General features: G+C 33.1%; 2 protein-coding genes across 2 annotated transcripts in view; both read left to right on the forward strand.

The window, feature by feature from the left end:
• The first annotated feature begins 17 nt into the window (after positions 1–17).
• Positions 18–5,029, forward strand: LOC105335415 (heat shock 70 kDa protein 12A). Its single transcript, XM_066076530.1, has 5 exons — positions 18–156; positions 1,810–2,157; positions 3,079–3,297; positions 3,438–3,591; positions 3,929–5,029. The coding sequence occupies exons 2-5, from the start codon at positions 1,855–1,857 to the stop codon at positions 4,993–4,995; spliced, it is 1,743 nt and encodes a 580-aa protein (XP_065932602.1). The 5' UTR covers positions 18–156; positions 1,810–1,854; the 3' UTR covers positions 4,996–5,029.
• Positions 5,030–10,576: 5,547 nt separating this feature from the next.
• LOC117681114 (heat shock 70 kDa protein 12A-like) overlaps positions 10,577–21,727 on the forward strand; it is a 40,306-nt gene continuing 29,155 nt past the window's right edge. The window contains exons 1-4 of the mRNA XM_066076531.1: positions 10,577–10,704; positions 10,955–11,003; positions 11,108–11,527; positions 11,737–11,955. Of these exons, the coding sequence (XP_065932603.1) occupies positions 11,249–11,527; positions 11,737–11,955 (498 nt within the window). The 5' untranslated portion in view covers positions 10,577–10,704; positions 10,955–11,003; positions 11,108–11,248. The remainder of the gene's footprint in view (positions 10,705–10,954; positions 11,004–11,107; positions 11,528–11,736; positions 11,956–21,727) is intronic.

The raw sequence follows: 21,727 nt of genomic DNA on the forward strand, positions 1-21,727 counted from the left end.
GTACTTTCGTTTTAACTTGGATCCGCCTCAGTAAAGACGACCGATAACTCGATTCAATACGAAGTACAATGTAGCTAAATCGAAACTAAATTTTGGGCTAGTTTCGACTGGAAATCTTCTGTTTCTTACAAAAGATGTGACAGGGAATACCTACAGGTATTGTATAATAAGGTTGTGATTTGGTTTGCTTTTTCATTTTTATGTTTTTAGTTAAAAATGAAAGACCTGTACTTTCCTTTCTGAATACAAGCCGGAACACGAGTGGTTGATCGTCATTGATAATACAGTAATAAACCCTATTGACTCCTTTAATATTATCTAACCATTACGAGATTTTAATAAGAAGGTTGCTATCACGAAAGTATGAGAGTTGTTATCTTATAATTTTATATAATATATTATTGACGCACCAATCACAGAGTTGTGACTATACTGGTACATATACGTGTATATATATAAGTTATATACAGTTATATACAGTTTCTCAATGCTCCTAAGTGACGATCGAATCGGACAGATTAGTTTTTGGGGTTCAAACACAAGGGAATTGTTCCGTCCACGATCAAGCCAGGCACGAAGCATCGTTTTTGAGAGGGGGGGGGGGAGGGAGGGGGACAGACTCATCGAAAAAATCTTCAAAAAAAAAAAGAAACTTCCCAGAATCATGAAAATCCTAATCCGTAGGGTGGGGGAGGGGCGTAGTCTAGTTTATCTATAACTTCATTTTCTGTCTCAATTTCGTTATTTCATTTCAATTTTTTTCTTACTCCCAAAAAAGTGTGTGTGTGTGTGTGTGTGTGTGAGGGGTGGGGGCAACTCCATCACAGCTTTATACGTAAATTTAACAAAAGGTGTGGGGGCACCCCACCCCCTTACTGCTACGTCATTCTTGTGACGACGATTAATAAACTGACGTATAATTACCTTTCTAGTGCAGTGAATATAAAAGTAACTGCACATTACGCCAATGGACAATGGTAATAATAAATATTCTGAAACTTGCAAATTTTTTTCTTTTTTTTTTGGTTTTAAAGTTAAACGTTTCTTGGGGATTATAAAAACTTTACCCTTCAAGAGAAATACAATATCAAATATTTATTTATGAAATATTTTTTATGCAAACAGTTCTTTAAGTGATATCTATGATTCAATTTACAGTAATTTTTTGTTTGTTGGATACAATATAATTAATTAATTGTGTAACAATTATAAAACAACTTGAGAACAAAAGCATGTTTAATATAAATACATTTTTCAATACAATGAAATCGTAAAAGTTTTTAAAATGTGACGAGATTCAGACCTACTTTTTATTTTCCGACAGTATAATTAGTTCTATGGGTATGATTTCTGTCAAATGCAAGTGTATGGTATGCAAACTTGTGCCTTATATGTAGAATATCAGGCTAACGTCTGTTTGATTAGTGATACCTTCAAATCTTAATATACGTTTGTAGAAACTTAAATTACTCGAACATCAAAATATTTCTTTAATAACTACATAGCTGCATAACTGTAGCTCTCCAGAAAAAAATAAAGTATACTGACTGAGAAGCCACAGTTCTTCCTATATAGGCAAAAATAATAATATGATAAAAAAAAAACCCGACAAAATACTGTATTTAAACCTTGCTGATTTTACCAATATTTTGACACCAAAACGTCAGGGAAAACCTATTACTGTTACCTTGCGAGATACAGGTAGGAACGTGAAGAAGAGCGATTTTGTTTGCAGATAAAGCGGTTACCTAAATACATTGTACATGTGTAACACATATTAGTAATTATTTATGTTCTTTCTTATTTCAGATAGATACATGATTTCAGCAAACAATTGATACCCTTAAATCCGTAATGGATGAGGCCATTAAAAGTAAGTGCCAGAAATTAATCGTGGCAGCTATTGACTTTGGTACCACATTTTCTGGGTACGCCTTCTCCTTTCGGGATAACTGGGCCAAGGTTTTGACAAACAACTGGCAGGGTGGTTCTCTGCTTTCCCATAAAGCACCTACCGTGCTCTTGCTAAATAGCAAAGCAGAATTCGTCGCCTTCGGGTTTGATGCTGAAGACAAGTATGCAACTATGACAGAAGGTGGAGCTCACAGGGATCACTACCTTTTTCTAAGGTTTAAAATGATCTTACATCAAGATGAGGTAAATTTTCTATATCATACATATACAAAATAAATTTATTGATATTTAGGAAGCCAAATACAGTGACAAAATGTGATTTTTGTGTAAATAATCAGTTTTGTTTAGACTTTACACACACGCGCTCATAATCTTTGATGACTATATGCTGTGGTTTAATCACCTATTTTCGTGGATTTCGTTGTTGAGTCGATAAATAAAAATTGTCAAAATTGTCAAAAATTAGAATTTTACATAAATTATCTATAGAAATTGACTTCATCTGTAAAAATTACTGAAACTATAATGCAGTTAAATCCTGTTTTATATAATATGTTTTTCACTTGGCTTTCATCATCTTATCTATTGAAAAAATACAGAGCTAGGTGTTGCACATTTATTTTTTAAAAACTATAATTGTTGTTTGAAAGAACCCAAAACCAGTTATTATTTATTGCATAAAGGTCGCTTGATAACTATCTTCTGAAAAAAATAAGCATGCATGTTTTCTTAAAAATAGAAGGCATATCCAAAGTCAACCAAGTATGTTGAGAATCTCAGTTGAAAAACCTTAAAATTAAAACTAAAATCCAAAGAACGTTTTTTTTTTTCAAGCAAGTTTTAAGGTATTATTGAGAACGAATCTCCTCATTACAGGCATTCGTAAAATGCGCTTTACATGGAAAAAGAAAAGGATCGACATTTCATGTACATGTATATTAACTTCAGCAAAAGATCTGTTTTCCATGATTAACTTACTAGTCTTAGAACTTTTGGGTATTTACAGGTTTTATTTAGGGCTGTTTCTGTGAAATGAAATACAATATTATAACTACATTGTATAATAAATACATCCCATTGTAGTATCGTAATGTTACATTTTGTGACAAAGAAAAGCAATATTTTTAAAAAATAAAATGTATTGCTTTTGTTCTGATTAAATAGGAACTTAACAGGGGTGTCAAATGCGAGGATATAAATGGCAAAAAGCTAGAAGCTATCAAAGTGTTTACCCACTCTATAAGATTTTTAAAAGATCACCTTATGGAGGAGATTAAGAAGAGTATAGTAGGAGCCACGTGTTCTGACGTAGAGTTCGTGTTGACGGTACCAGCAATCTGGGGAGACAAGGCCAAGATGTTTATGAGGGAGGCAGCCATCGCTGTATGACTTTGATCTTAATAAGTTTTTTAAATCGACTCAATTTTCGATTGCAATAATTTTTACTAAACTGGATGGTATTAATGGTGTGGTTTTCATTTTGATTAAGACTTGAGGCTTATTGTTTTGGTTTTCTCTTTAAGGCTGGGATTAAGGCAGAAGATTTGATAATAGCTCTTGAACCAGAGGCTGCATCTATATACTGCCAACACCTGCATTTTGAAAAACAAGACTTGTCTGCTACGTCACTTGGGGTTGTCAAGCCTGGAACTGATTACATGTTGGTGGATCTTGGAGGTGTGTATTGGTTAACATGTCCAACAATTTACGATCATATTTTTTTCTTATACGCTAATATTTTGCTGGATAATTTATTGTTCTCTGATCAAGGGTTTTACGAGTATTTTTTTATCTACCTGCTTGATTTTTTTTAAAATTTTTAAATCATTCTGTATGGTATTTATTATACAAAACTAGACAAAAATGTGTACTAAATTCAACTGTTTACTTTAACAACTGTTAGTAAGTTAGGATTTTTTAAATATAAATGTATATATTATCTAGCATTTTCATTTACAAAAAACCGATATCTTTATCAGCACACAAGATGTTTTATTCAATTTTCGCTACGTAGGGGGAACAGCAGATATAACCGTTCACCAAAAAGCAGAGGACAACACTTTGGCAGAATTATTGCCCGCAAGCGGAGGGCCGTGGGGAGGAAAGTCTGTGGACGACGCTTTCATGAAATTTCTTCGCGATATTGCTGGGGAGAAAATTATGCATTTACTGAAAGAGGAAGTAATGGAGGACTATGTAGAAATTTGCAGAAGTTTTGAAACAAAGAAGAGAACTGTATTGCCGGATAAAAACACCCCAGTAACTATGACTATCCCACAATCCTATTTTAATTATAGTAAGAAACACCATAAAGTCAAAGATTTTCAAGAAATATTAGAAAAACATGCCGCTTTTAAGGGAAAAGTAAAATCTACAACAGGGAAACTCAAATGGAACTATGAACTGTTTTTGGAATTTTATAAAAAGACTATCAACAATATTATCAAACACATGGACGATTTATTCCAAGAAAATCTGGCCAAGAATGTGAATATTATCTTAATGGTTGGCGGTTTTTCTGAATGTGCACTTGTTCAGAAAGCTGTCAGAGAACACTTTAAAGGAAAGACAGTTATTATTCCAGAGGAAGCAGGATTAGCAGTAGTGAAAGGTGCTGTTTATTTTGGGCACGTCCCCCAGGCAATTTCAAGAAGATCAGCAAGGCATACATACGGCATACAAACCTGGCCGCCATTTGAAAAAAGCATCCACCCAGAAAGCAAGAAAATTGTCATGAATGGAAAGGATAGATGCAAGGATGTGTTTTTTAAGTATGTTCAGAAAGGCGAAAGTATTTACCCTGGTTTCAAAAAATCGCAAATATTCAATACATTAGGAGTAGCCAAAGATGTTTTGGAATGCGCCGTGTTCATTTCCGAAGATCCAAATCCTATGTTTATTGATGAGCGTGGCTGTAGAAAACTGGGGATTTTGAAAATTCCTCTTAATAAAGGAAATAAAACGTCGCGGGGTGAAATGGAAGAAACCATGATTTTTGGAGAGACAGAGCTGAGAGTGAGAGCAGAAGATCTCTTTACGGGTAATGTGCAGGAGGTCACATTTGATTTACTGCAGGAATGAATGTAACATAGTATAGAGTTTTAAGTATTTTTTTACTCCATCCTTTGAAAAAAACTACAATATGTAAGTTTTCCTGTTTATCTTCCCTTTTGTATGAAAGCTTGCTTGTCTGGCTAGTTTTTGCAATTTCATATTTAGTTTGTTAATCAATTTCAAAATAGTTTGACTTTGCTGCCAAACGCTAGATTCCTGATGGAAATCTAGCCATAAGATGTATATTTCTAGTTTATTCAACCGTAAATATTTAAACCACTTACAGCTGCATGTATTGGGCAACGTTTTTTTATGACGTTTGTTTGATCATTGATATCTGTAACATTTAATTGGTTGAAATGATATGTCCTTTAAATACAATTTGTTTTCCTCAAAGATAGTATGTCTTTCTTAAGTTCAACACACAAACCTTAATTGTCATATCATTATGTGCAGTTTGTCGAATTGGTTTTTTTTTTAAAAAGAAAGTACATCATCATGAGAGCTGTATACGTACGTGTTCTGTTGTTGTTAATTAATTATCAACATATTTTGGTTGAACCAGAGCAATTCTATTCATCAACCCTTTAATGTTCGATCGTTTTTTATGGACGTGCTATATTGTCTGATTGTAAGTAGTTCTGACAGGAAGTACATGTATGTACCAACGTTATACATAAACTCTACTTCTTCAACTGAAAGTTTACTTTTCTTAATATCGTGCAAACCTCCACAAGTTTCTGAAAATTCGGTTTATTCTTGATGAAACTATAATTTTTGTTGAAACCCGTCGTAATAAATTGCTCAAATAAGAGATATACAATGCTAATAGCAAATCTTGAATAATTTTATATTTTGTATTCTTTGAGGTTTTTTTTAGTAATAAATCATATCATTGAGTTGATCCATGGAATAACTTTATCAGTGAAGTTAAATTTCTAACATTGTATCGATAGGATTAGAACCATTTTAAAAAAGAGCTTGGACTTTAAGGTACATGTAGTTGTGTCGAACAAGCTAAGTGACGTTGGCCTGTCTATATCACTGATGGCCTTTCAGCAGTGGCTCTTTGAAATCAACAAGATTTGCTTGACCTTAAAGCTCAGATTACGCAATCTGTGTATGTTTCACTACATACCGGCGTCATTTATAACTTTGATGCAAGGAATTGATAGTTAAGTGCTATTGAAAGTTCAAGATTTGTTAAAGTGGTTCTATTCACCACGTATTTGCTTATCTTTGAAACTTTGAATTTCACCAAATCCATAAAAAATGATACACACAGTAATTATGCTGTATATACGTCCTTCGTTTAAGAAACTCGTTTATAACTGAATAAAATCATATACATGTACATGTAATTTATTTACTAATTCCTCAAAAACACTCAAATAACATATGAACATATTTTAAAATTACATAAATGAACGTTATACTGTGATATGAAAGTTTGTGTATGCCTGTGTTGTTGTAATAATTGATATTCATGTATTGAATATTACAATAAAACATACTCAAAATATTTGATTGTGAAAGGAAATAATTATTCTATTTCATTAGTATAGTTGACATATATTCAGAATATATGTATAGGGATGTTTATTACGTTTCAATACAAGTGTATGTGTAATCTTATAACAGATAATAAATCTTCAACTGGGCACTATTGAAAAAAAAAACCCAAGGCAGTTTATTTCAGTTAGTAATTATCTTTTTTTTACCATGCAAACTGAAGAAATTGGATTTATGATACATTTTAATATATTTTTCGACATTTTACAAAGAAAATCCTGCATGTTAGAATTTAAAATAACGAGATAACAAATTCCCAAAGACAAACAAACGTATTTAGCTTAAGCCGACAGGCAACAGACAGACAAATGTTTAAAGAAAAATTACGGACTTTTCAGACTCCATTATTTTTTATTGATATATGAATAAAATGAGGAAATCTATGCTGTCTTACGAAACGCTTCGTCCAACCATCTGCAAACCTGGACAATTTTATATTCCAAACCCCACAAGGTAGATATCACCAGACATAAACTACATTGTAGTCTTAGCCATTGGTCATTCCACGTTGATTTAAAAATAGTTTTTATACTTTTTTCAACATGTGAAAGTTACCTCAATCGGCTAAATGACACAACAGATTATACTGTATAGTGCTAGTCTGTTTAGGGGATTTCCTTCCATATTCTCGTCAATGTGGGTGGTATGTCTTTTGACATGAATTTCCCGCACGATGAACGTATCGGTGTCTTTACCAGACATCAGGCAACAGAACAAACAGAATCAATAGTATAGCTCCTAAAGAATGTTCAAAATAAAACATCATGTTTTATAATGAACATTTAGGGTTTCAGAAACACGTATTTGGGCACAATATCACTTTTGGATCGAAAGATGCATTTTTTTTTTATCGGCCTTAATGCTAAACACAGTACTAGCTCATTTTTTCTATCTTTTTATTTATTTTAAGCACAGATAAACAGTTTCTAACGTTTAACACATTCGCTTTAAGTTTAAAACTGAAATTTTTAGGTTCAAATTGTAAACAAACGCTTTGTTTACATAGCGAAGAATTTCAAGCTAGCTCTGTAACTCGCTTATACCTTAACAAATGACACTCAAATTTCGGTTGCCTATTTAAAATCCCTTTCTGAAGCATTGTAAATATTAAAATCGAAAAAATAATTTTTGACAAAAATCGTGAGCATGACCCTTTAATATTAGACATTAAAAACCGCCAAGACTAAATTCGCCCGCTGACAACGAGGGTGAAATGGTTGAAATTTAACGGAGGGTGAATAACTCCTTGTATACAGCGTATATTACTTTTTTTTAAAAAATCACGGTGTTGTTAATTATTTATTTATCGTTCAACACTTCAACTATTTGAATCGCAGAAAATCAAGAATCGTATCCATGTAATTGTCTAAATTCTAACATTAATTGGAACAGAGGATGGAACTTTTCTTTTTCTGTAGACATAGAGAAGGTTCATGTACCATGTGTTATTTATACAGTGGATATTTTCGATTTTAATTGGTTGCTGTTTAAAACATAGTCATATGATAAAATCAGCTTAATGGAGTCATAATAAAAATATGTGGACAATGTGGTATATTACATGTAGATCCTGTATAAATAAAAGTCCATCCCCCCCCCCCCCCCCCAGATATTCTTCTGTTTATGATCCAGTCCCAGATGATTTTATAGTCATATTGCATGTTGAACATTGCAGTTTCCAAGAAAAGATCCTAAACAATAATTGTTTATAAACGGGATATAAACCTATATTACAATCTGAACCCCTTGTGAGGCACAAGAATCGTCCAGGGGCTAAAGTATAAACAATTTTAAAGAATCAGAAATATGTCAAAATGCTTGCATAAAAGTAAAACCATATAAGTCATGATAACTTTTTAGTTTTTGTGAATAATTAAAATGTTTTCCTTTGTACAACTAGATCCCCAATGTGGCCCCACCCTACTCCTCAAAATTTTGATTTTAACGAATTTGAATCCACACTATCTGAAGTTGCTTTCACTTAAGTTACAGTTTTTCTAGGCAAATTGTTTTTCAGAAGATTTTAAGATTTTTCTTTATATATTCCTACGTAAAAATTTGCCCCCACCCCTATTATGACTTCATCCTACACCCGGTGATCATGATTTGAACAAACTTGAATCTACACAACCTGACGATGCATCCATACAAGTATCAGCTTTCCTGATTGATTAGTTTCTGAGAAGAAGATTTTAACAGACTGTTCACTATATCCTCCTATGTAAAAATCTGATCCCACATTGTGGCCCCATCCTACCCGGGGAGTCATGGTTTTTACAACTTTGAATCCATACTACCTGAGGATGCTTCCACACAAGTTTCAGCTTTCCTGGCTGATTGAATTCTGATAAGAAGATTTTTAAAGATTTACTCTATATATTACTATGTAAACTTTGACCCCCATTTGTGGCCCCGTCCTACCCCCGGGAGTCATGATTTTCACGAATTTGAATCTACACTATACCTGAGGATGCTTCCACATTTTCAGGATTTACTCTATATATTCCTACATGTAATCTATGTAAAATTCGACCCCCAATTGTAGCCCCACCCTACCCTGGGGGGTCATGATTTTCACAACTTTGAATCTATATTACCGGAGGATGCTTCCACATAAGTTTCAGCTTTCCTGGCCAAATGGTTCTTGAGAAGAAGATTTTTAAAGATTTCTCAAAAAATTTCTATAATTCCTAATTATCAACTTTGAATGTTCTTTGCCTAAGGGTGCATTGTGCCAAGTTTGGTCTAAATTGGCCCAGCGGTTCTAGAGAAGATGTTGAAAATGTGAAAAGTTTCCGGACAGACGGACGGACAGATAATGAATAATATAGTGATATAATAAAAAAGATACATCAAGTTTTATCCCAGCGTTTGAAAGTGTCTAATCATCTATATGAAGCATGACGTATCATTCTGCCGACGTTGCGGGTATATCTACTGTACCCTTTCCCTGCAATTTTTTGAATATTTTGAATTTTACACGAATATTGGAGTTAATTTCTATGTATTGTTTCGTTCAAATAATATGTACGATATGCCTCAATATCGTCTACAATGCATTCAATTGTCATATATTTGCTTTCTGAAACCTTTTATATCTGCCTTTTTCATATCAACTGTTCAAAATTTTCATTATGTTAAAAAGCGTAAAGGCATGTTCTACTTTCATTGATATAAACTGTTAGGAAGAGCTTGAACTTTTCAGTCTTGGGAGAGGGCGATCTAAGTTTTTGAACTTGTGCCCAATCCCTGTTGTAATTTTTGTACAATAAAAATATGTTCAAATCAAATCAAATCAAATTTTCAGTGGTATAGTATAACATGTGTACTTTCGAGTACACGTACTATGAATTGGAAAATTGATCCTCCACATGTAATCATAGCCTCAAAGCAAAACAAAATAGGATATGCGCATGCTTAGTACTTAGCGGAGCTGTCTAAGTTCTTCGACATTTAAACCATAACTTACGCCTCTTTCAGAAACGCAGACTGAGACCCGACTAAATATTGGCGTAACTTCGTTAGTCCGACTTACGTAAGCCCAAATCAGGCACGTAGCATCGGTTTTGAATGTGTGGGGGGGGGGGGGGGGGGGGGCAGACTCAGCCATAAAACCTTGACAAGCAAAAAAAAAAAAAAGAAGGAAAAATGGCGTTCCCAAAAATCTTCAAAATCCAAATCCGAGGGGGGGGGGGGGAGGGGGCTTTATAACTTCAATTTCAATCCTAATTTCATTATATTCATATCAATTTTTACATGCTCCTAAAAAAGTGGGGGGGGGGGGCAACTCCTTCATAATTCACTTTTTTATGTATGTAAATTTTAAAAAAAATTTGCTGCGAGAAAAAATGGGGGCCCCTCACCCCTGATGCTACGTGCCTGCAAATTCACGTCTTTTTGAGAAACGGGACTCAGATATCAGTCCATTGTTATTTTATCTATAAGTGGCATTATTTCCCCATACAATTAACATTTAAAGTTGTTTTTATTCAATTTTGGCACATCTCGATCTTGAACAGCGGCCATTTAACTGTTTTGAACAATACAATGCGATATTTATCTAAATACTATGGAACACATCCAAAAACTAAACCAAAAGTTGAAATATTTCAGGTAGAGAATCGGTAAATACCAGCGGCGAGAAGGCATTATATTAAAATTCAGGTACCGACAATATAACTCACATATTTGAAATTTTATGATTATAACTGTAATATACATTAAGGTATTATGTAATGGTATTTCTGATAAATTTTAATATAGCATTGTAGAATTCGGAGAAAATAATTTGACATGATTTAGATTCCAACCGATGCTATGGAATCAAGGAAAGCCATGACTTTGTAAAGTGTTTTTTAAATGTATTCACGTCATTGTATCTGTTGTTATAATGGATATTTCGGTATTTTTGAAGGGCATTTCGGTGTTTTCAACTGCCATTTTGGCAAATCATGGGCATTTCGGTAAGTCTATGTACTGGTTCTCTGTTTGTAGACAGTCAAATAAACAAAATAGCCGTCTGTGCCTCAAATTTGTGATCTAATGAACTGTGTCTTGAAATTGACAGATTCCACCCCCTGCCTCTTGATAGTGAAGGGTCTAGAGTCAGCATTTTACATCCAGTCTTCGTGATTAAGCCAGGCGATAAATCCTTTTCTTAACAGATAGCATACGTGACTTAAAGTCATATCAAAAGTAGATCTTAAATATGGAGATAGACAGCAAATGTAATGGGATTGTGGTTGCTGCAATCCAGTGTGGCTCAACTTTTTTCCGTTGTGCCTTCTCATATAAACATAAATGGGGACAGCCGTATACTGACAGAGGGATGCGCGGATCTTTATTCTCTCCTACCTGTCTCCTCTTGAAGAATGATTTTACAGAATCTTTAATTGGATACGAGGCTGAGGACAAGTACTCAGAATTAGAAGACGGTAGAAATGATTACTATTTCTTTAAACATTTTACGAAGCTTCTCCTTCAAGGTGTAAGTAAACTCTCTCTCTCTCTCTCTCTCTCTCTCTCTCTCTCTCTCTCTCTCTCTCTCTCTCTCTCTCTCTCTCTCTCTCTCTCTCGTTTGGAAAACTATTCATTTCACAACAACTGCATCTTCGCTAGCCAAGGGTTTTCGGTCCACTTTGCTCCCCATAAACGGAAAATAATAATTAAAACTATGTGTTTAACTTTGATTTATAGGATATTAGACGACATGCGTTATGCTGTGATGTCACAGGAAGATCTCTTGAAGCAGTATTGGTCTTGGAACATTCCATCAGATGTATAAAGAAAATCGTACACCAATCGATAAAGAGTAATTTCTGTGGATTTTCTGACGATGACATTGTCTATGTCTTAACTGTTCCTACCACTGGGGGAGAAAATGCTAAACTGATAATGAGAGAAGCCGCAGTAAATGTAAGAAAATTTGAACAATTAATTTTCTATTTAGCTGGTCCTTTTGGCCTGAAGATAAAGATAAACATACATGTAATTAAATTGAAAGTTACAGCAGTAGGTAAAACGAAAAGTAGTGGATGGGACATAGTAAATCAGATAACAGTAAGTTTCGAACATGTAAAAAATCTCGATATATATATATATGAAACGGACTGTCAACTCTTCTCAGGGAATTAGCTTGGGATGCCTTAAAAATAAATGATAATAAAAATGTGCTCAAACGTTAACATAATGAAAAAATGGAGCAACATGGGGAAACATGAGAGGGTCAAATTCTCATAAAAACCACTTTTTATAGAGAACATTTTACTTGTCTCATAAGGTGTAAAAAAAAAAGGCAATTGTGCCGATTCGGAGGTTACAGACTTTTGAAGACACACATCTCCCATCTCCTTGCTACAGTGACATATCATCAGCAAAATTGTCCCGTGACACCTAAACTTTTTGCTATAACCAATTATTAGAATAGATCTATCGAATATGTGGAAGACATTTAATTCGTGTATGACGATTATTTACGCACGAATTAATTGATTAAGTTATCAGCGTCTTAGAAAATGTTAAATGAACTTGTTTGAAAAAAAAAGAAACTACGCCGTCAAGTTATAAAAAAAATTAATAGAGAGCATGTGACGCCTACTCCTTGTATGTATATAAGAGGAACAGTCCAACCACATAGCAATCACGTAGCATATTCACTTTATTACTTTAAAAAGTTGAAAAGAAAAGAAAATAAGTTGAAAACAAAAAAAATTTTTAAAAGACGCATAACAGTGACAAGTCATTTCAAATAGCTCTTTCACAGACAATTGCTTTATGTAAAACAGCTTGTTTTCTTTGTAAGGACACCACTACGAATGTGTCCGGAATGTTTTCTTAATCGTTGCTAAGTATGTATTAAATCCAGAGGTGCTCGAATGAAATTTCACGAGACTTTCCCTAAAAAAAATTTTCATTTCATATCTTACTTTGATATATGTTAAAACATGACAATTTATAAGTTTTTAAATCTTACTAGACTTTGACCCGTGCGTGCACAGGTTGACATTGCATATCTGACATTTACAAAATAGGTACATCGACACAGACACACCGTATTATTGACATTTACATAAAAAAGCTATAAGCCTACAATAATGCTATAATTTTTCACTACACTTTTCTTAGTTTGAATAATCTAACTGTGTCTCGGGAAAGGCCCTCACCACAGTTAGAATGCCTCCCATATACCCGTAATGTAGCAGACAATTGCAAAATTGCTCCGGAACGATTTTGGAGAAAATTAATGAGGTTGCCTTGAAAAAAAAAAACCCAGTCAAATTCATCATAATAAACCTTTTTGAGGCTGTAAATACCTTTCATCTAAAAAAAAATTAATCCCTATAATGGCAGAATTCAACACTTTTTTACCAACGTACACGTATTTTTTTTGCTACAGAGACAATAGACGGAACGCATTCATCGTAAAACTGGGTCCGTAGGACATGATTCATTTTTACGATAAAACATATATTCTATCTTCACTCTACTAAGAAATACATGTATAATGTGAATTTTTTGCATTTTACAAATTTTTTTTCCCAGGAAAATTTACCTGTATTTGTATTATCATTTCTGAGTTTATTCATGCAAATGTGATATTGTGGAAACATAAACTAAAGATCCTGTTAGCGTAAATGTATTGCGCAAGCGCAAGATTGTAAAATCTAAACAATCCAGATGATTTCCGGGATTTTTTTTGGAATTTTCGTTGATTATTTATTAGCGAATCTTAGCCGAGAAAAAATAAAAAAAAAATTGGTAATCAACAAGTACCAATGATGTTTAAAATATATAAAACAAAAGACAGTATTCTTCCTATTTCTCAGTATTAAAGACCAAAAATTCGAGTCTATTATTTTAAAGCTGCTTGGTCCGATTTTATATCAAATTTAATGCACGCTTTTAAACGATGGTTATGCTAAGTATATCTATAATAATAGACATTGCAGTAGTTTTCCCAATCAATTAAGCCAAATTTCAATGAAGAAAAATACGTACAAAATTTGCTAACAAAACAAACGACATAAAAGGGTACCGCGTTATTTCGCATCATGTTAAAGTTCACCCCTGACGACGAGACGGGTATGGTTGTATTACGACTTTGACATCGCTTTAAATAAAGGCCGAAATGATCAGACAAATTACAAATAAACATGTGTACGTTTTGTTCGCTAATATTTCTGAAGTTTGCTTTCTTTACAATCGATGCATAGCATGCGGGTTGAATAACCCCAATTATTCGGGGGACGAAACAAAACGGTTTCCTTTTCTAAACATTCCCGTGATGCATTTTGGTTTGTTTTTTCGTTTGCCCAAAAAGAAATTATTTTTATTTACTTTGAATATTTCTAACTTTGAAAGGAGACTGATTCTACTGGTGTAAATAGGAGAAAGTCCATAACTTTCTAAGTTAAATGGTTTGTATAGAAAAAAAATTGATACTGTAATAACAAAAAAATCGGACCAAGCAGCTTTAAACTAAACGAAGATATTCAGCACAGAGTTATCGTCCGTGTTCAACCACGTGGTTAAAAATAAAAGCAATAGGTTGCTTGATAAAATCATAGCCATATTTAATGCTTTTGGTGTGTACGAAAGCCCATTGAGCTCATTTTCGAAGGTAAAAAAAATATTTTCTTCGCGAAAAAACGCGAAACATTCGCGAATAAACGCGTAACTTTCGCGAAACATTTGCGATATAACGCATAACTTTCGCAAATAAACGCGTAAATTTCGCGAATAAATGCGAAACTTTCGCGAATAAACGCGTTAGTTTCACAAATAAACGCGTTACTTTCGCGAATAAACGCGATAGTTTCGCGAATAAACGCGTAACAATCGCGATATAACGCATTATTTTTGCGATTAAACGCGAAACTTTCGCGATTAAACGCGAAATTTAAATATAAATATTGTTATTTAATAGAAGAACCCCTATGATGAATAATTACGAAAAACAAATATATTAATTTAAATAAAACAAAATAACATTATATAAAGATGTAAATGAATTAGATTCAACCATATACAAATTAACATAAATTCAAACGTAGGAAATCTTTAAAATCTTAGGACTGATTTTCAAAGGACATAATGCATCGCGATTCTCACATTTTAATGGGCGCTGTATTATTGAAAATGAGGCAGCAACATATTTTAATTATAACAATTTTAATTCGAATTAAACGTTTTATTAAGTAACATTTTAGAATTTATAGGAAATCACTGTTTAAAACGTTATAATATATGTTATATCGCTGCGACATAACTTAACGTCTAGTTTAATATCAGAAAGATAAGTCAAGCTGTGAATTGTAATTTTCAAGCTTTTGTTCAAATCTAGATGACGTAAATTCGTCCTCCAAATTTATCACATATTAATACTAAGATTTTAAAGGTTTCCGACGATTGAATTTATATCAATTTTATAAGAAAAAGATCATCAATGAATGCCTGTTCGAACACTGGGTCGGCAACAACTGAATATCGTAATATGATGATAATTTTGTCTTTAATATGTTTTACGGTGCTACCGTTCTGGCGAGCGCAGCAATATTTTATTACACATACCTTGCATTATTGTCAACCTAGTGTTATTAAATGTTTAGGTATCAACGAACTTCAAAGAATCTTTGAGAGAGTATATTGCTAGTACAATAAGTATGCCAAAGGTACTTATTTTAATGGTTATCATACATACGGCGCATCTCCCTACCCAGAGAGAGAGAGAGAGAGAAAGAGAGAGAGAGAGAGAGAGAGAGAGAGAGAGAGAGAGAGAGAGAGAGAGAGAGAGAGAGAGAGAGGGGGGGGGCTTTCGTAGGTGTGCAATAATATATGGGTGTCTGTTTTGTGTAAAATTAAACTTAATATTATTTCATGCCATTTTCAACGAACATTCTGCATAAAATAGCATTGTCTGTTACACTATTCGATGCTATTACTATGTCTGGCGCAGATCAGCACATAATATTTTTAATTGATAGTTATGGAACGCCATAGCTGCCTTATGTGCCTATTTCATGTGAAGATGGTGCTTTATTATATTATGCTGTGGTTATTTCATGTGAAGATAGTGCTTTATTATATGAAGATGGTGCTTTTTTATATGAAGACGGTGCTTTATTATATGAAGGTGGTGCTTTATTATATGAAGGTGGTGCTTTTTTATATGAAGATGGTGCTTTATTATATGAAGATGGAGCTTTATTATATGAAGATGGTGCTTTATTATATGAAGATGGTGCTTTTTTATGTGAAGGTGCTTTTTTATGTGAAGATGGTGCTTTATCATATGATGGTGCTTTTTTATATGATGGTGCTTTTTACGAGTTGATGTATATCAACTCAGTATAGTCACTGCAAAGGGGTTTCCCATCACTGGGTTAAATCACATTTTCGTATCGATGGTCAAACAAATACATCAATTATCAAAATGCAGTGATATGAATCATGAAAGAATGACTTCTTTTATCAGAGGTAAAATTTGTTATCAACGTATTTTAATCAACAGAAAATCATGATTTTTTTTTTGATAAATAATATCAATCCGCACAAGAATATAGGTCCAAGGAAAAACTTCTGACACATTTCATATTCAAAGGATACATTATTGTTGCAATCAATAAATTGTATAAAACATATCAAGTATGTTTCTTCATAACCAAGAATATTTTTATTGACTGATAAAAATGTCGCTATAATTAAATTTGACGTATTTGCATGTATATGATATCCGCGCTGTAATCGCTTTTATGCAGATGAGCTCAGATAAGTGGTGGACGTTTAACGTTTTCCCTACACAAGAGTTGAAATTCAAGCACATGAATGCATTTCATTACTTACACTTTATCAAAGGTGAAATGATTTTAGTGTGACAAAACAAAGAGTTGAAGCACAAGAGTTAAAAATAATCAAGAGCGGGGGGGGGGGGGGGGTTGAAGGTCAGTGTGGCCCTGCACATCGGGAAAACTGCGCGCCTGTTTATATACGTCATAGATTAGAAATAGAATAGCGTGGTAGTTACTGTGGGGCGATATATAGGTTGCACACCACTATTAATTTTTACTATATATTCTTACCAAAATTACGCAACTTTAGATACGGGTAGCAAGTTTAAAACAAACTTCCGGGAAAATTCCTCTTTACAACTTTTAAAACAATTTTTCCTAACCAATCTAGTAGCAAAAAACACACAGCCATCCACAAAGGCACGAGAGTTTGTTTACATCAAAGTTACACATGTGCTTGAAAATCATGACCGAGCCCTTTCACCCCCCCCCCCCCCCCCCCCCTGCCGAAACAACTGGCATCAAAAATTCAAGTGACCTCGTATTTTGACAAAGGTGGGAAAATCAGGCATTTTACACGTTGCATTTCATCTCATAAAAAAGTACAGTCCCTGTCGCTGGCGGAAAACTCCTAAAAACGAAGGGTAATTCGGGAATTTTTTTCACTCAGCCATGTTTTGACGTGAACCTTCGGTGATACATGTACTTGCAGTTTTGAGCAGCGCTGATTTAGAAATAGCATCATAAACATTATGGTTTTTTTTTTACAAATCGGTTTACAGAGGCTAAAAACTATTTTACCTAGTCTATGGAATGGCAGCTTGTATAGTCTGTCCCAAGTTATTGCTTCCATCAATTTTTGATGATTTTTAATAAAAATACACATACCTGTGAAAGAAATACAATTGAAATCGATGAAGGGGAATATATCCAAGATATCTTCATTGAACAATTATCCCTTTTCACTGGAGCGAAAACAATTTTCTTACGGAGATTTGTAATGGGAAATGTTTACATCTTTTCTCCATTCGGAATATACTCGGAATACATCGCGCAATTTTTTAACATTATCATCTGGGCTTATTAATGGCTGATGCAATGCAAAATTTCCGTAGACTTTCAATTTTTGGATGTGTATTGAAACCTGAAGCGATAGAGGGGGCGTTTCAAAACAGATAATCTGGACATTTTTCATATTAGTGGATGAACGTAGTTTGAGCACAAAGGTATTTACTATTATTGAAATATCAAGCAAAAAATGGTGGAAGCAAAAACTCGGGACAGAGTTTAGTTAATGGTTTGCATTTTGGACATGAGTAGGATTTTGTCCTCTTGTTTTTTGCTTTCTGGAGTAATGATTTGAATTCTATATTAAGTATATTATATTTACATATCAATGTAGAATAACTTTAAATGCTATATAATAAAAACAACAAGACTGAAATCTACACGCCCCGTTTATCGATTGGTCAGAAACTATGCAGCGACCTATAAGAAAAATCACGGACTGCACGGAATATAATCATGGAGACGATTTTGGTGTTTCTTTTAGCTAACGTACTGATGTACATAAACAGTAATTTTGTGAATTTTACTTACTTTTTACAATCAATTTATTAATTTGTTAAAAAGCTTGCAAATATAAACAATAAAATGCTTCTTGATGATTAATGTGATTATGAAGGTAGCGATCATTGTAGAAAAAAAATTACATAACCCGCTAACGCGGATAATGTATTTTTTCTGCTATGTAGCCACCTTCATATCCCCCATGAATCACCAAAGAAAACATTTTATTGTTTAAATATAACACAGGCACCTGATGTTTTTAAAAACTTTTTTTCTAAATAAAAAAAAATCCTTGTACTATAATATATAGTACAATAATTTTAAAGAGAAAGGTTTAAAACGTCACGTGCATGTGATTTATAAAACCCTTTAAAATCTTGTGTCTATATAGTTTTGTAAAAATGGTTTGAAATGTAAAAATGAAACAAGGTTCCAAAAAGAAGGATAATAGCTTGAGGAATGACAGAAGAAGAGACCATCATTTGATCATATTGAAGGTTTGCTCTCAGTGAAGTAGATGCATGTACAGATAAATCACAGGCAAAGACGTTATACATTTTTTTCATAATAAAAAATATTAACCTTTATCTAATAATAAGGTACCGGTATAGAGGGTATTAATATATTTTTTATTATGAGAAAGATATATAACGTTAGTTAAATGTGGTCGATTGAATGAATTAACATTATTTGTGTTGATCGTCTTAACAATACATACCACCTGTTTAAAGCTGCATGGTCTAAATTTTTGGCTACTATAGTATCAAATAATTGTCCATACAAACCAATTATCTTAATTTTGTTTTGCCAGAACTCACATTTACACTCGATGTCAAAGTCGTAATATAATCATCCACGCCTCGACGTCAGGGCGAATTTTCATATGAGGCGAAATAACGCGATACCCTTTTTATGACGTTTGTTTAGTAAAAAAAAAAGTCTGTTATTATACACATACTTAGCATAACCATCGTTTAAAAGCGTACACAAAATCTGATATAAAGTCAGACCATGCAGCTTTAAAAAAGTGCTGTTTTGTTTTTCTGTTTTGTATGCGTAATTTGCAGACTTAAACTCATATTTATTGCCTTTTTATGTAATGACAACTGTTTTAGTCAGTTTTGGGCAAAAACAAACCAGTTCAATATATTATGTTTACATTTTGACCATCAAATGTACAAGATGGCCGAACATTCCTCTATATATAATAATAATAATGATAATATCAACAGAGGACAGCAACATTTGATGGAAATTCATACCAACAAAAGACATATTAAAACAATAACAAGACTCGAGTTTTGTTTACAAAACAAAGAAATAAAAACTCTGTATCGTACTTCGAATTCTAACTCAATATATGACTTTTAAATTTTGGCAAGTCATTAAAAATACCCAAATAAACCATTCTGAACATAAAGAAAAAGGAAAAATGAAATTCAAAATTTTCAGTCTAAGTCCCTTTAAAGAATATTTAGATATGCTCCTCTATTAATTACTTATTAATTACTTATTTAAAAATGATCTTTCACGATTCGTGATTTTTTATCTTTGGTATGTTATGGCCTAGTAAAATAAGATATCTATATACTTTATTAATTATTTATTTCAAGTTCTGCTTATTGAGAGCAGAAAAGGGGCAATAAATGTCTGATTCATGAAGCATCAACTCGTGTCAGTACTTTCAGTACTTTGATTAATGTGAAGGTGGTCACTCGGAACTCCTCTTATTTTTGAGTACTGAGTTAACCATTTATGTATTATCTCGAAATATTGAAAGTAAAACAAAAATTTGATGCGATCAAAATCCATTTGATACACTTTTGCTAGTTCCTCTTTCTTCTAGCACAATTAGTATATAAGCTATCGAGAAGATCTAGCTGTGTACGACTTTACCACAACCGAACTTACATCTATTAAGTGACAACTATATAATGACGGAATATTACAAGAATTAAAGCCTAGTAACGTTATCCTGAAAAGCAGAAAATTGAATTTACTAATTATTTGTGTTTAAGCGAAGGTTATGCCCTAGCAATCTGATTAAAATAAGATCTTTGATCCGCTCTTAATTGGGAGTTGATTTTAATCAACTCTCCTATGCAGTTACTCAGACAAACCAAACAGTGTTTGGACCTCATCACAAATCATCGCTGCTGACAAGGCTTAGTTCTTGAACATAATTGATAAATTCGATGTAATGTATGCTAAAGCATTGTTTTTCAAGGAAACTTATTTATAAATACCTTGAAAATAGTCAGATTTTAAATGGTACGAACAATTTAGATATTTTTTGTAGTCGAATGTATTCCTACACCAGAGTTCAATATAGTCTCGTTCAACTCGACGCTCGGCTGTATCCGTAAATCTCCGACAAGCAGAGAGTCTCCCTTGCTTGTCGGAGATTTACGGTGTCAGCCGAGCGTTTGGTTGAACGAGACTATTGAGTTCAATATTGCTTGGATCCATATAATTTTCGAGAAATATTTCTATTACTGATACATAGTTTGATTGAATTAATTTTATCTTTAAATATTAATTCATATGGGGGTTTCTCGACATTCTTGTCGAAAAAGTCCAAAAATTCATAATATAAAAATGTGCGTAATTCAAATAAAAATTAGAAACTACATGTACTTGTCATGCAAAATAACATTATGTGTATCATTGATTTTAAAATAAATAAACATCGACAAAATCAACTCCCGTCAGTTCTTTGATTTTGTTATTGTCATCGCCCAGTCGGTCTTCGTCATTGATGACCCTTCCTCTTTAACCTAAGTTGTGAGTTGGAGGAAGAGCTCACATTCTGAGTGTTTCAAAACAAAACATTATAAAAAAAAAAAACAAATAAAGGAACGGATTGAGGATCTGATTTTAAACAGACTGATGCCCTAGGTAATAAGATTTGACTTGAAGATAAAGTAAGGGAAAGTCACAGGGAAAGGTCTACTACACTATATGTATATAATATAGCTCAAAGAAGGTCCTTTTATAAGTGGTAAAGGCAAAAGTAAAATGTCAAGAAATACTGACAAAATATTGTATTATTCAATTAATCATATTTGTCAATTCAGTTGAGATTAAGTCGTACAGTTCATCTCGTAACATAAATACTTATTATGCTAAAAAAGAGAAACTAGCAATTGTGTATTAAATGGATTTTAACTGTATCAATTTTGTTCTAGTTTCAAAATTTTGAGATGATAAATGTTTAACTTAGTCTTAAAAAATAAAGTTCCGAGTGACCATCTTCACATTAAAAAGCACCATTACATAAAAAAGCACCATCACATAAAAAAGCACCATCTTCATATAATAAAGCACCATCT

Source organism: Magallana gigas, chromosome 2 (genome assembly GCF_963853765.1).
Source record: "Magallana gigas chromosome 2, xbMagGiga1.1, whole genome shotgun sequence".
Classification (NCBI taxonomy): domain Eukaryota; kingdom Metazoa; phylum Mollusca; class Bivalvia; order Ostreida; family Ostreidae; genus Magallana; species Magallana gigas.